The sequence below is a fragment of the Sorex fumeus genome, unplaced genomic scaffold (genome assembly GCF_029834395.1).
Source record: "Sorex fumeus unplaced genomic scaffold, SorFum_2.1 ptg000064l, whole genome shotgun sequence".
Taxonomy (NCBI): domain Eukaryota; kingdom Metazoa; phylum Chordata; class Mammalia; order Eulipotyphla; family Soricidae; genus Sorex; species Sorex fumeus.
This window is the reverse complement of record NW_026606121.1, coordinates 3463458-3480035: the sequence shown is the minus strand read 5'-3', so window position 1 is coordinate 3480035 and position 16578 is coordinate 3463458. Positions and strand designations below refer to the sequence as shown.

The window sequence follows — 16578 nt, the reverse complement described above, 5'->3', positions numbered from 1 at the left end:
AAATGAATCCTCATTTGGGAGCTTAAAAATCCTTTTGTTACCCAAACATTTGGTTCCTGTCAACACTACTTCCTGAATAAAGGTCCTCCCTGATAATAAGGACAATACGATCAAACTCCATTCACAGGAGATCAATGTAAAGGCCTGTGCTCAGCACAGGAGTCAGCTGACCCGCTGGCACCAAATCACTGTACTGTTAATAAGTGCCAAGCGTCCCCTATCACAGCTGGAGCCACCCTGGCATTGACAGCTGCTAGAGGCTCTTCTCATTCCCCCCACGAAGTCCTTCAGTTAACTGTGTGCGGCCACAGACACTTGCTGTGCAGTGACAAACTGCTTTACTGTGGATGGATATCTATTTCACCGCTGGCCTGCCACTAATACCGAATGACACAAAGGTTAGGATGGGATGTGGAAAGGGCAGAACACATGAGAGAGCTAGCAGTGATAAAGTCACAAAGATCCAAGGTCATACAAGCATACTCACACATCAGTTCCAAAAAAGCCATGGCAGCAGGTGGTTCTCAATAAGGATTTGAAGGAAGGCATCACCACTGACTCCCCTCCCCGTACTTGCCTTAAGTGCTAAATCCCTGTGAGTGTTAACCCCTCCAAGCTTGCAGAGCAAAGAGATTCAAGAGGGAAATTTATAGCCTTAGTATTCCAGACACTTCAAATCTTTTTTTATCTATTACCCACACCAAACACAACCAATTCCTTAGTAAGATACAAACAACTTCAGGGACCTTTTATTTGAGAATGCCCAGGTGGGAGGGCCTCCTAAGGCTTTCAATGAAATAAAGACTCTCCACAACACAATAGAGATAGCCTGGGGGGGAGGGTGAACACATTCAAATCCTCCTCCAGATAAGGATGAATGTAAATATCTCATCTCAGTGTGACAAGTTTCTGGAAATCTAACTGGAGTTTAATAAATCACTGGCAAAGATTCTCAATGAGGAAGCAGATGCCCTTCACATCATACAGGCCCAAACTAGTTTGTACCGCATTTCTTAAATGTTAGAAATCTTCAAGGGCAGTTGGTTTAGCCCTGACACTGAAGACAAAAAAAAAAAAAAAGATAGAAACATCATTGGGATGTGTACAATGAGGGGCAGGGGAGATAGCTTGAAAGGGTTGAAGCACAAGCCCGGCATGTAAGGACTTGGGTTAGATTCCTAGAACCACCAGAGTACCCAGTGGCCCCCAGTACTGGGTGAAACATTACCAGGAAGAGCCTTGTGAGCCCCTGGGTACTGCCTGGAAGACAACCCAATCCCTACAAAAAGTAAAGAAAAAGAAAGAGAATGTGTACAAGTGAAAAAGTTAAAAGCATACGGATTCAACAGTGATTCCTTTGATGTTAGATTCTGGATGCATGCAGTGATTTAAGTACCAAGTCTAATAGAATTATGTCAAGTCTGCTTCCAAGACAGTGTTTTTGCTGACACCCATGCTTTTGAAATGCCCAGGAGAAACTCTACTCTTCCTCTGGAGTGTCAGTGCCATCTAGCGGCATATTCCTTCCCTCTGCCAGACAGGGTGGGGACTACTCCACACCCCTGGGTGGTGTAGACCTCAGGTTGCCAGGAGACAGTTTTTGCTAAACTTGCCTTGATGGGCAATGGCCTGCCCTGACAGTGCCAAGTGATGCTAGAATGTGAATGCATTGCCCACAAGTTCTGCAAAGTGCCATGCTGCATTCCTGTCACAAAAACACTGCTGAGGGACCTGAAGATGTCACTCAACGGGAAGACATACCTTGAGCTTTGAAGGCTCATTACTTGTTTTTGTGCCAAACCCAGGAATGCCTGGGGATTGGGATTCAAACCAGGGTCATGGACATACCACATACTAAGTATCTCCTTACCCTTTGTACTACTTCTTTGGCCGTTAATATTATTTTGCCCACTTTTTTGTTTTGGGGTCATACCTGGTGGTGCTCAAGGACTACTTCCAGTGGTGCCCAGGGCCGAACCTAGGGCTCTGTGTGCAAAGTATTTACATTATCAAATTAAGTCATCTCTTCAATCCAGGGCTCAACAGTTTTAAGGCAGTACCTTCCTTAAACTTCCTGACAAATTATGTGATTCTAGTAAAAATGCCCCTGTGCCTTGTTACTGTGTCAGAATCTCCACATTAAAAAGAAAAATGGCCTCTCTGCAGTCTTTACAGACCAACTTTATACGGAGGAAAACCTTCACCCATGACCTGGCATAGATTCTGAGTCCCCTCAAACCTTTGTGTAGATGTGTCTCATGTGAATATATGTGCACAATTCTCTAGCCCCTCCTTCCCCCTTATAAAAACAACAACAACAACAACAACAACAACAACAAACCACTTAGGTTTTTGGCAGAGTCTCCTGTCCCGATGCCTGGCTGTCCTCACGGGGGCCCCTTGGAGGGGGCAGGTTGAGTTTCTCTCCCCTCCCTGAGCAGAGACCCAGCAGCTGAGGACCTCTAGCACTGAGCCACAGTCATGCTCAAAACCACTTCCCACATGCTCGGATGAGCTTCACGCAAGAAGGAATGGCAGAAGAACCCAGGTGTGTGGGACCTGGGGCTGAGATCTCCAAGCCTGCTTGGATCAGGACTGGCCCTCCTCTACCAAGGTCCCCCATCTTTTCAAGTAGGTAGACAGTTACACCCATCAACTGCAACCGGCACCATGTAATTCCATCAATGGCCAAGATCCAGAGACTGTAAATAAAACCAAGCTCCCGAAAGACCTCTTATTGTCTAGTTCTCACTCTTGGAGAACCCGGCCGGTTACCGAGAATATCCTGCCCCATGGCAGAGTCTGGCAAGCTTCCCATGGCGTATTCAATACGCCAAAACCCAGTAACAATTATGGGTCTCATTCCCCTCACCCTGAAAGAGCCGCCAATGTGGCACTTGCTAAAATCTCAGTGCTAGGACGAATGGAGACGTTACTGCTGTCTGCTTGAGAAAATTGATGAAGGACAGGATGACAGTGATACAGTGATACTTAGGTTTTGCTGAGGTGGCTTTCTTTGAGACATTCATGCGGTCTCCTGCTCCCTCTAGCGTTTCTATATAGTTCTGCAGATATTCTGGAGCTGCACTAACCGCCCTGGCACCTCCTTGTTTTTTGTTTTCAGATGCTTCAAGGCCTCCAGAACCTTTAGCTTCTGTAAACTGTATATTGCAACCACACAGTTGTTTTTTTTTTTTTCAGTAGGAGTACTGTTATTTATTCAGCTACTGGTTAGCTGATTGTGCATGAACTCCACCTTACTTTTTTTTTTTTTTATAATTTTATTTATTGAATCACTGTGAAAGCAGTTACAAAGCTTTCGGGTCTAAGTCTCGGTCATACAATGAAACACCCATACCTTCACCAGTGCCCATTCTCCACCCCCAACAACCCCAGTATACCCCCATCCCACACCCTCCACCACCTGTGGGGCAGATGATTTCCACATTACTCTCTCTCTACTTTGATCACATTCAGTGTCTTGACACCAGACCCACCATTATTATTTGGGATTTACCCCAACACTCAGATCTGCTGAAAAGGCAACAGTAGACAATTTGTTTTCTATTGCTGGTTATGAATAACATATGATGTCGCATGGCTGCCGTAGTGGCCGCGTGATTTTGAAATTCCAAAATTTTAACACTTAAATCTGAAGGGATTTCTGCCAAAACCTGCTGGGCTCCAAGGTTTGCTCCTGAGTCTCTGGGATCATGGCCGTTAAGCAGCTTGATCAGGAGCCAGAAAGGCCGTTCGTGAGCGACGACTTGGGGTCTCGTTGGGGTGGGTAGGACAGGACCGGCTCCACCCCCATCCTGTGAGGCCCAAAATGTCTCATCACTGTGGGCCCAAACCTGACTGTCCAATAGCCTCTGAAGGATGATGGCCACTGAGCCACCAGGGGGAAGCAGGCGGATGGACAACACCTTTTCCCCCCTGGGGTGGCCCGGCAACAGTAACCTACTGTGGGGTTTGACGCATTTCTGCCAAAAGCCGCTGGGTCTCGAGATTTGTTTCTGAGTCTCTGGGATCATGGCCGTTAAGCAGTTTGATCAGGAGCCAGAGAGGCCATTCGTGGAGGATGACTTGGGATCTTGTTGGGATGGGGAGGACAGGACCGGCTCCACCCCCATCCCGTGAGGCCCAACAAGTTTTGTCACTGCGGGCCCAAGCCTGACTGTCCAATGGCCTCTGGAGGATGGCACCCACCAAGCCACCAAGGGGAAACAGGCGGAGGGACAGCACCCTTTACCCCCTGGGGTGGCCCGGCGACAGTAACCTACTGCGGGGTCCAGACACATTTCTGCCAAAAGCCACTGGATTTTGAGATTTGTTTCTGAGTCTCTGGGATCATGGCTATTAAGCAGTTTGATCAGGAGCCAGAGAGACCGTTCGTGGGCAATGACTTGGGGTCTCGTTGGGGTGGGGAGGACAGGACCGGCTCCACCCCCATCCCATGAGGCCCTGCGTATTTCATCACTGCGGGCCCAAATCTGACTGTCCAATGGCCTCTGAAGGATGACAGCCACCGAGCCGCCAGGGGGAAGCAGGCGGAGGCACAACACTCTTTCCCTCCTGGGGTGGCCCGGCGACAGTAACCTACTGTGGGGTTTGACGCATTTCTGCCAAAAGCAACTGGGTTTCGAGATTTGAGTCTCTGAGATCATGGCCGTTAAGCAGCTTGATCAGGAGCCAGAGAGGCCGTTCATGGGCGATGACTTGGGGTCTCGTTGGGGTGGGGAGGACAGGACCGGCTCCACCTCCATCCCGTGAGGCCCTGTGTGTCTCGTCACTGGGGGCCCAAACCTGACTGTCCAGTGGCCTCTGGAGGGTGGTGGCCACCGGGCCGCCAGGGGTAACAGGCCAAGGCATGAAACCTATTCCCACCTGGAGTGGCCCAGCACCGGTAATCTACTGCAGAGATCGGACGCATTTCTGCCAAAAGCTGCTGGGTTTTGAGATTTGTTTCTGAGTCTCTGGGATCATGGCCATTAAGCAGTTCAATCAGGAATCAAAGAGGCCATGCCTCCAATTATATAGCTGAGCCAGAGGTGGTTTGTGGGTGTGTCTCCCATATACCTAACTTTTGGCCGTTTACTTTCTTGGTAAATTTTGCCCCAAGTTTTTGGAGTCTGGCCAAAGGCACAGCAGCAATTTTGGGGTATCTGGAAGTCTGAAGGAGCCATCAGGTAGCTGATGCACTCACCTCACAGGTACAGATTGACCTGCTGGCGGCACCATACCCCTACAGCTGGTTTCTTAACTGAATGTGGGGGTGGTGAAAAAAATTGGCAGCAGTTAAAAATTCAAAATTACAACAGCGCAAGGAATCTAAGGTGCTTCCAGCAGCACTCGTGTGTGTGTGTTGCATTCTTGCCTCTCTCGGCCAAAGAGAGTTCAAAGGGCTGAGCACATACACTGCATTATCTCTGGTAAACTGCAGGGATACCACATACACCCACCATTAAGCTTTGTAACAGCAGGGTGTGTGTGAGAGCACATACTTGAGTGCATGTGGATACCCGTGGATGCACACAGGATAGCTGAGCATCACAAGATGGGGAAAAGAGCAAGAAAAACACTGGCACAGAGGAAAAAAACCAAAACAACCGAAAACCCCTCACAATTTCCATGACTGTATCCACCCTAATATGCAGAAAAGTGTAACAAAGGGACCGAGAGTTCTGGACTCGCAATCAGGTTCCCAGCACTTATGAAGAAACACATTGACATCCTCTCACAGGTCAGCATATAGAAAACCAGAGGGAGAGCCCGTGGCGCCAGAACTCAAACATAAAACACCTGGCTCCCTACCTTTCGGCATCGAGGATTAGGACAACTGAATCTCTTCACATCACTGTCCAACAGAGCAGGAAAGCTACAGGAAGGACACCTGGAGTCAAAAACAAGAGAAAAAAATGTTACTCATAATACTAAAGTTTGAGGGCTGGAGCAATAGTACAGTGGGGTGTTTGCCTTGCATGAGGCCTACCCGAGTTCAATCCTCAGCATTCTGTATGATCCCCCGAGCACCGCCAGGAATAATTCCTGAGTGCAGAGCCAGGAGTAACCCCTGAGCACAACTGAGTGTGACCCAAAAAGCAAGCAACCAAACAAACAAACAGGAAAAACTAAAGTTTGATTTGACTCCATGTGATTGCTGAGACTAAGATGGACCTTTTTTCCAGACAATATATCGCTTTTCTTTTTTCAGGTTTTACGGTCACACTCAGGAGTAAGCTCAGGGCTTACTTCTGGCTCTGGCGGGGCTCAGAACCATATGGGATGCCAGGGATCGAACCCACTATACTAATACTATGGTTCCTAAACAATCATATAGCTTTTGTTTTTTGCTTTTTGTTTTGGAGCCACACCCAGCAGTTCTCCGGGCTTACTTCTAATTCTACACTCAGAGTGTGAGGCCCAAAAACAGGCTCCTCAGAAGCCATGACAAGCTATAGCTAACATTAAGTCTCTACCAGGTCTCAGTTTCTGTTTCCCCAAAGCAGGACTTGCAATTTCTGGTAAACTCCCAGTTGAGTAATTTGCCAAGATAAGGAATCGGGCAGCTGGGTCTGGTCGGTCATGAAGAGTCAACTGTGCCCTCCTTAGAAACTGTTGCTAACCATTACCTAATTTCTTTCTTTCTTTCTTTCTTTCTTTCTTTCTTTCTTTCTTTCTTTCTTTCTTTCTTTTTTTGGGGGGGTCACACCCAGCGATGCACAGGGGTCACTCTTGGCTCTGCACTCAGGAATTCCTCCTGGCGGTGCGTAGGGGACCACATGGGATGCTGGGAATCAAACCTGAGTCAGCCACGTGCAAGGCAAATGCCCCCCCCACTGTGCTATTGCTCCAGCCCTGTCATTGCCTAATTTCTGACCACCATTGCAATAGGGCCAATGATAAAAAAATAGATCAGTACAAATTGCTTTTTAACTCTGAACCCTATATAAACTGCTTGTGATTTGGAGTCGGGATCCTTGCCAAGACTCCACTGTGTTGGATGAGACTTGGACCCTAGCTTGAGCTAGTGCTGGCCTGGGCTACTAATATAGTTCCTTTACTTTTGCATTATCGTGTGTGGACTTGATCTCTCTGCAATTGGGGATCTGAAACACGGGCACAAGTACTGGGGGTCCATATGGGGTGCCAGAAATTGAACCAAGGTTGGCCACCCGCAAGGCAAGCACCCTACCCACTGTACTATTACTGTAACCTGACAATAGCATAACTTTTTAACCCTGGGTTGTTCGGGGGCAACAGCTGGCTGAGCATACGGACTACTCATTTCTTTGCTCTTTCTTTGCTCAGTGCTGGGGATTGAACTTGGGCATCCCGCATGCAAAGTATGTACTCAGCCCTTTGAGCTAATTTTCATGCTCCCCTTGGGTTTTTTAAATTTTGTTTTGGTACCATAACCAGTTTGGCTGGGGTTCTACTCAGGACTCAGTGCCTGGAGGTTGCTCCCTAAGTTGTCAAGGAGACTAAGTAGTACCAACAACCAAACCCAGGCCTCCTTCACAAAAAACCCTATGTTCCAGCTCTCTGCATCAACTCCACGGCTTCTTCTTTGGTTCTCTTGTATAAGTTTTTAAGGCCCAGTTACTACTCCATGGCTGGGGAGATAGCTCCAAGCCAAGTGCCTGAGTTCAATCCCAAGCACCATGAAACCAACCATCAATAAATAGACCGAGGCTCCCTTCCAAGGGTTTTCACAGGAGACTGTAGATGCCAGTCTAGGCCTCAATGCAAACCACTCCCTAAATACCTATCCCCTAACTTCCTGAACATACCCTTAACATATCTCTCTGCTAAAATCTGCTAAAATACTATACAATGGTAGTCCTTATAAGACAGATGATTAAGAGGTGCTAAAGAATGCAGGTAAAAATATAAGCAGCAGCTTTTTTCATTAATAAAACTGCTCACATGAGGCCAGGGTGATAGTATAGTGGGTAATACATTTGCCTTGCACATGGGCAAGCAAGGCTGGATGCTTGGCATCCCATATGGTCCCCTGAGCAGGGTCACAAGGCAGAGCCAGAAGTAACTCCTGAGCATCAACAGGTGTGGCCCCAAAACAAAAACAAACAACAACAAAAAACAAACTGTCCTCTTGTTCAACAGCAAGTAATACCAGAAAATCCAAGAGCCCTGAAGATGTTCCTTCAAGTGCCCGGGAAGTTTCCCCAAAGGGAAAGAACTGATGGCAGATACCCTCCAACTCTGAACACACCTGACAAGCTCATCAGCATAGGCTGCAGCAACTTCTTCTTCAGCTTTCCGCTCATAGTATTTGCCCAGAATGGCCTGGGGTAGCACCTTTTCCAGCTCGCTGGTCGGGAAAGAACATGTGCAGCTGCCTTCCATGCAGCTAAGCTCTGACTAGATCAGGGAGCAAGGGCAAGAAAAGAAAATGTCAACCAAGTTTTCAGGAAAACAGTCTCATGGTTAAATATATATTTCAGTGTTAGAAAAATAAAAATAATGCTTAAGGGCCAGAGTGATAGTACAAAGGTAGCGTTTGCCTTGCACACAGCCAACCCAGGTTCAATCCCCGGCATTCCATATGGTCTCCCAAGTTCTGCAAGGAGTAATCCTGAGTGAAGAGCCAGGAGTAACCTCAGCATTTCTGGGTATGACCCAAAAAGCCAAAGAAAAAATACAGTGCTTAAGAACTCAGATTTTGAGGATGCAGCGATACTATGGCAGGTAGGGGCACTTGCCCTGTGTGTGGCCAACCTACATTCAATCCCTGACACCGCATATTTTCCCCCAAGCACTGCCAGGAGTGATCCCTGAGCACAGAATCAGAAATAAACTTTGAGCACCAATGTGGCCCCTCCACCCAAAAAATAGAAACTTAGGATTTTGAGATGAGAAAGGTCTCTCAGTCCCTTTTAGAAACCATACTTAAAAAAAAAAAAAAGAAACTAAGGCTGGAGTGACAGCACAGTGGGTAAAGGTGTTTGCCTTGTACACGGCCGACCTAGGTTTGATCTCCAGCATCCCATATGGTCCCCTGAGCACCGCCAGGAGTAATTCCTGAGAGCATGAGCCAGGAGTAATCCCTGTGCAACGCCGGGTGTGACCCAAAAAGAAAAAAAAAAGAAAAAGAAAAAGAAAACCAGGATACAAAACTCCATGATACTATCAGAAAATCCCTGTTAGTATCCACAAAGATGGAAAGTAGATGTAGAAGGGAAAACGCAGGGAGGAGGAAGGTCACAGCACAATGTCTGAACAGTAATCAGCCATGGCCCCTGATTCCCTGAGCACTACATAAGGATTCCCTCCAACCCCAAATATATTCCTTTCTCACTGCTTTAGACTAGCGGTAACAAATGACTTGAATAGAATAGAGAACATTTTGCAAGTATAATCCAATTATAAATATTTTGTAAATCTATTTTTACAACAGAGATTATGAAACTCCCCTACACTCAAAGATGCTGCCAGGTGCCATCTCTGATTCTCTCCTTAATTCTCATTATAAACAGGAAGGTAAGTGAGGGACTCCATGCCCCTGCAGAGCAGGTGCAGCAGTATAGGAGAATGATCCTATTCCAGGATAGGGAATCTGCTGTGCTCTGCAGCTATGAAGCACACACTGGGACTGTCTTGAATGTGTCTATATATATATATATATATGAATGAATGAGACCAGTTGTAGTTACTGGTTTTGGCATATCAAATACACGACGGATAGCTTGCCAGGCTCTTCCATGTGGGCGGAATACTCTCGGTAGCTTGCCAGTCTTTCCAAGAGGGATAGAGGCTTTTGGGGCGACCTCTAATCGCCCTTGTAGGTGTTACCATATTTGAACCCTATCAAATATGGTACGACAATTTCAGAAGATGGGTATTTAGTGTCTTATGATGTGTGTGGTTTGGCGCATGCCTCAGGCAACCGCAAGCTAACTGAGCTCGCAAAGCAGTGCAGAGATGCGATCAAGGAAGACCTCAAAGAGAGAAGAGCAGAAGTGCTGGTAGATGCGGCAGAAGCTGGGAAAAGTATTCGTAACGCCCGCCTGTCCTTCGCCAACTACAAGACCAAGATGACTGCCCTCTGACGTCCTGATGGATCCATCACATCCTCCAGAACGGCAATAGAGAAGATTATCCATGACTTCTACTCAAATCTCTTCGATAGCCATGTCCACTTGCTGACATACCAAATTCCACAGGATGGATATGTCGTTCCCAACGTTCTCCCTTCCGAAATTCGACACGCCATTTCGTTGGTAAAGAAGCAAACAGCACCTGGCCCAGACAAGGTCAGACCTGTACACCTGAAGAACCTGCCGTCAGTACTCATCAATACACTGGCTCGGCTCTTCACATGCTACCTGTCTGAACGCAAGGTTCCATCCCAATGGAAAACCAGCAGGACCGTACTACTGTTCAAGAAGGGAGACATCCATGACATTGGCAACTATCGCCCGATCTGCCTATTATCTGTCATCTACAAATTGTTCACTCGAGTCATCCTAAATAGGATTGGCAGAACACTAGATGAAGGACAACCATGTGAGCAAGCCGGTTTCCGAAAAGGATTCAGCACCATCGACCATATCCACACGATAACCAAGCTCACTGAGGTTTCTCGGGAGTTCAAGATGCCGCTCTGTCTAACGTTCATTGATTTAAAGAAGGCCTTTGATTCTGTTGAGACGGAAGCGGTCATTGAAGCCCTAGCCAATCAGGGCATTCAAGCCCAATACATCAGGATCCTCCGTGAGCTGTATTGCGGATTCACTACCAGGATCTCACCATTCTACAAAGAAGTGATCGTTGATGTCAAGAGAGGGGTTCGGCAGGGTGATACCATTTCACCGAAACTCTTCAGTGCCACCCTCGAGAACATCATGCGACGACTGGAATGGGAAGGAATGGGAGTGAAGATAGATGGTCGGCAACTACACCACCTCCGCTTTGCTGATGACATTGTTTTAATAACACCAAACATCAGCCAAGTGGCACAAATGCTGGCCGACTTTGACCGTGAGTGTGGAAAGGTAGGACTATAGCTGAATCTTACGAAGACAATGTTTATGAGAAACAGCTTCGTTCCTGATGCCCCATTCGCTCTCAACGGAACGACCATCTCCGAATGCAACAGCTATGTGTACCTAGGTCGAGAAGTCAACATGACAAATGACCTGGCACCCGAGCTGCGCAGGAGGAAGAGAGTGGCTTGAAACGCCTTCAAGAACGTCGAAGAAATAGCTAAGAAGACGAAGAACCTCCGGCTCCAGGCACATCTCTTTGATTCCACTGTTCTTCCTGCATTAACATATGCCTCAGAGACCTGGGCCCTACACAAACAGGATGAGAATGCTATTCAGGTCTCCCAAAGAAGAATAGAAAGAGCTATGCTTGGAATATCACGTTTCACTCAAACGAGAGAAAGAATCCGGAGTTCCGACATCTGTCGACGATCAAGAATCAAGGATGCTGTCTCATTTGCCAAGGTATCAAAAATCAGATGGGCTGGTCACGTAATGAGATTTAAAGATGACCGCTGGACTAGAGCTGTTACTGACTGGATTCCACGGGATGTCAAAAGACCGCGTAGCCGCCCACCTACCAGATGGTCAGACTTCTTCGTGAAGATCATGAACGATCGTTTTGAGGCTCTTCATGTTCCCAGAGCGAACAGATGCCATTGGGCTACACTAGCACGCGACAGGGACAAATGGAGACATTATTGGCGCCCGCTCGAGCAAATCGATGACTAACGGGAAGTTAAGTGATTAAGTGATTAGTGAAACTCTACCCCTCATTCCAGAAAAGGTACTTCTAGGAGATCTGACACTTATCGATAGGCACAGTGTCCTTAGACTCTGAATGCTTCCATATACGGACATATGCCCTCGTTCTTACCTTTCCAGATCCAAAGACCGCTTCCTGGGCATATCTGATGAGACACTCTTTGCAGAACAAGTGAGCATCTGCACACTGCGTCAGCTCCTCAAATGGAAATTCCCCATAGCAGCAACGGCACTCAATCAGCTGGCCATCCTGCAGGTCATCATAAATACAAAGGAAATTCTCTCTATTAAAGTAGAGGAGGCAGTCATGGCTCATATAACCCACAGCCACACTCAGTGAACTGAAAAGTAATCCTCAGAAGTCACGAAACAATGAACTGATGGGGCTGGAGCAATAGCACAACAAGTAGGGTGTTTGCCTTGCACGTGACCGACCCAAATTCAATTCCCAGCATCCCATATGGTCCCCTGAGCACCGCCAGGGGTAATTCCTGAGCACAGAGCCAGGAGTAAACCATGTGCATAGCCAGGTGTGACCCAAAAAGAAAAAAAAACTATAAAAAGACAGTGAAATTTTGTGCATTTGTTTTATAGAATCATATTTACTCAGTGGTGCCAACAAAATTTATTTCTGTAATCTGATGCTAATATGAGAAGAACTAAAGACAAGTAGCATTGAAGGATATTATCCAAAAACTTTAAAAGTTGGGTTCTTCTGGTCTCGTTTTAAGATAGGAATATAAAGAAACTTAAACTAAAGCTGAGTGTTCAGCTCAATCTTTATCTTAGAAGATCACTAAAGCTACAAAGAAATAACTTTCAGTCCAGGAGAGATATCTTTGTTTTATCAGTGGTTGATCCAATCATCAGTCCAATCCTATCAAGTTAGAAAAGGTCAAAAGTTACAAAAATAGCAGACATACCTCCTTCTAAGTGATGCATGAGTTCTAAATTTTTCTCTAAGAGTATACTCAACAGATTACCAGTGGTAATTTTTAATAAAATCATTTCTCTTACTAACTTCCCTTCGATTTCAATCCAAAACTAGTAACAAGTGACTGTATCTACTTCATGTTCTGATTTTACCTTGGTAAAACCACAAACTCTGATCATTAGATTATACAGAATTAATTTACCATCAAGATGCAAGAAAATAAAAGAAAAAAACTGCCCATGAAAATAATAGAATAAGTCATCAAACTACCTTTTGATACTGTTCTTCATTCATTTGCAGGGCAAGCAAAAAATCTTCATGCTGAGGAAAAAAACAAACATGAAGATAAAAATTTAGGAAATTAATTAAAATTAATGTCATTTGGAATTAATTCCCATAAAAATAAGAGAACTCTATTATCAATGGTCATCTTTAGATATCTTTGGTTGGAGTTTAGTAGCTTAGTAACCTGAAAATCTGGAAGAAAGTTAAATTTGGGGCAGGAGAAAAAGTATAGTAGGTAATCGTGCAACCAACCCAGGTATGAGATCCAGAATCATATATCCCTGAGCACCACCAGGAGTTATCCTGAGCACAGAGCCAGGAGTATGGTTCCAAAAACAAAAGAAAAGAGAAAGCTAAAGTAAAAAGAAAACCATAAAAATACTAGGGAGGGGCTGGAGTGATAGCACAGCAGATAGGGCATTTCCTTGCACACAGCCGACCCGGGTTCGATTCCCAGCATCCCATATGGTCCCCTGAGCACCACCAGGGGTAATTCCTGAGTGCAGAGCCAGGAGTATTCCTATGCATCGCCAGGTGTGACCCCAAAAGCCAAAAAAAAAAATACTAGGGAATATGGGGTAAAGTTTATTAGACCTGACCTTAGAAAGAGAAGGACTAAGAGAAAAGACTGACATAAAACATGAAACACTAGGGGGTATGGTGCCATCAGCAGATCAACCTGTACCTGCCAGGCGAGTGCATCAGCAGCCTAATGGTGCCTTCAGGCTTCCTGATTCCCCAAAATTGCCACTGTGCCTATGGCCAGACCCCAACAACTTGGGATCAAGTTTATCAAGAAAAGTTAGGTATGTGGGAGCCATACCCACAAATCACCTCTGGCTCAGCTATATAAGCTCATTTACTAACCTTATTTCAGAGACCCATAGATAAATCTCGAAAGAGATCCAAAGCCACAGTTAATCTCAGACCCACAAATGGCTGGACAGACTGGGGTAAATTGGAGAGAGGTGGCCCACCCAAGCAGAGCCCCAGCAGCCGCTTGCTTCCACAATCCAAAATCGCCACCATATCCCTGGCCTGACTCCATTGTCTCTGGATGGACCTCACCAAAATATAATCTGCTGAAAATTCTGGTATGCGGGTTCTGTGACTCAAATATCCAGGTTTTCTCAGAGTTGGACGGGCTACCTCCCCCCACTTCCAATACACATGAAAGCACTAGCAGTCACCCTCCCCCCTCCATGGACCAACTACAGCACCACCCTATAAGCTCTACTGCTGGCCTTGCTTCAGAGACCTCTAAAAAAGTCTCAAAATAGGTCAAAAGCAGCAGAAAAGCTCGGACCTGTGCATGGCTGAACAGACCAGGAAAAACTGGAGGGAGGCGGGTTGACCTGTGCTCACCCAAGCAGAGCCCCTAGCAGCCACTTGCTTCCACAATCCAAAATCACAGCCATACCCTCACAGCCTCAATCCGTTATCTCAGGATGGACCTCACCAAGATATAATCTGCTGAAAATTCTGTAATGTGAATCTTAGTGTGCCAACAGCCCTGGCCCAGAGACACAGCAGCGAGTACCGGAAGACATCACAGCGCCAGAGATCTCTCCAAAACCCAAACCAGGCCAATTTCACTGGGGCACCCCAGATAGAGCAGGCGCAGTCTCCCCTTCTACTCCTGATGGAATCCCAGTGACCAAGAGCTTCCACAAGCAAGGCCCAGATATGCAGGTTCCAGGACTGAATCTTCAGGCTGCATAGCAGCAGAGGACTCAGGCAGTCCCTTTCCCCCTCCCCCCCACCCCCAGCAGACTGGCTGTCACACCGACAATTTGCCTCTGGGCACACTAACAGCCCTGGCCCAGAAACTCCCAACTGAATCCCAAAATGTATTAGTGCCATACTCTCTAATGTCTCTGGAACCCAATCATTTACAATCTAGAAATTTACATTTACAATTGCGGCTCTGCAAGCTCTCATAATACGCAAAATGAGCAAAGGAAAATAAATAAATTATCTAGTATCTGGCCCTGGTAGGTAGGCTTGAATGATGGTGGGAAATTTCAAGCAAAACATAATGCCCAAAATTAGAGAGAGAGTATTGGGGAAATTATCTGCCATAGAGGCAGGATGAGGACTGGGATGTGGGTGGTTCAAAATGTGCACTGGTGGAGGGATGGGTGTTCCATCACTGTATGGCTGAATCTCAAACATGAAAGCTTTGTAACTCTATCTCACGGTGATACAATTTAAAAAAAAAATAACGTGGAGTTCATGCCCAACTCAATCAGCTTAATCAGTGGCTGAACAAATAATAGTACTCCTACAGTATTATAAAAAACAAACAAAAAAAACAGGAAATACTGTTGAGTAGCAAAAAGGAGCATAAGCAAAAAAAAAAAAATCAAATGGGTGAAAATCCAGTTCGACAACCTAAGTTCATTGGAAAGGCAAGCAGGGAAACAGGTGCTTAAATATTACCACTGAAAATGCAAAATAGTATGACCATTATAGAAAGAAATTTGGCCTTCTGACATAGTTTCTTAAGTACTTACTCTTTGATTCATCAATCCCACTTACAGAACCCATGTCAAAGATACCCTGGGACAGGGACTGGAGCACAGTGGGTAGGGCATTTGTCTTGCATGTGGCCGACCCGGGTTCAATTCCCTGCACCCCATATGGTCCCCTGAGCACTGCCAGGAATAATTGCTGAGTGCATGAACCAGGAGTAACCCCTGTGCAATGCCGAGTATGAACCAAAAAGCAAAAAAAAAAAAAGATACCCTGGGACAGAAATCTTAACTACACATAAGGAGATTCATCACTGCATATAAGTGGAAAGCACCTAAAATGACCATCATAGGGGAATAATTGAACCGACTCTGAATCAACACTAACCACCACCCAGGATCTCGGTACAGACAATGGAATACAAGGTGCTTCCAACAAGAGGCAAATCTGTACAGATAGTTGTGATTTTCAGGATGCACTGAAAAATGGGGGAAAAAATATCACTCCAGCCCCTGGTGGTTATTTTGCGCTCTGCATTCAGGAATCACTCCAGCATAGGGATGTCAGGGATGATCTGAGGCAGGCTCTGTGCAAGGCCCCACCCGCTGTACTCTCTCCAGTTCCTTATGAAACAGTTCTATAGCGATAGCACAGTGGTAGGGCATTTGCCTTGCACGTAGCCAACATGGCCGACCCGAGTTCGATTCCTCCGCCCCTCTAGGAAAGGCCGGCAAGCTACCGAGAGTATCTCACCCGCACGACAGAACCTGGCAAGCTACCCGTGATGTACCCGATATGCCAAACACAGTAACAACAAAGTCTCCAATGGAGATGTTACTGGGCCCGCTTGAGCAAATCGATGAACAACGGGAGGACAGTGACAGTGACAGTGACTGAGCACTAACCACCACCCAGAATCCCAGAAACATGATCAAGGCATAGCCACTGACCTACCTCAGCCATCTCTTTGACTTTCTGCTCATAGAACTCCTGCTCTTGCTGCACAGCTGGAAGGAGGGCACGTCGCTCATAGGACCTACAATGTCGCCGCTTGTTTTCCAGAAAGAACATTCTCTTCTCTATTTTTATGTTACCTAGGAAATATATGAC

At 46.2% G+C, this 16578-nt stretch overlaps 1 protein-coding gene across 2 annotated transcripts in view; it reads right to left on the bottom strand.

The window, feature by feature from the left end:
• Positions 1-16578, bottom strand: part of RNF216 (ring finger protein 216) — a 114748-nt gene that overhangs the window by 60928 nt on the left and 37242 nt on the right. For both annotated transcript variants that reach the window (XM_056128392.1, XM_056128393.1), the window contains exons 9-13: positions 16423-16562; positions 12979-13029; positions 11887-12024; positions 8237-8385; positions 5815-5893 (exon numbers count right to left, since the gene is read on the bottom strand). In XM_056128392.1, coding sequence (XP_055984367.1) covers positions 5815-5893; positions 8237-8385; positions 11887-12024; positions 12979-13029; positions 16423-16562 — 557 coding nt within the window. The remainder of the gene's footprint in view (positions 1-5814; positions 5894-8236; positions 8386-11886; positions 12025-12978; positions 13030-16422; positions 16563-16578) is intronic.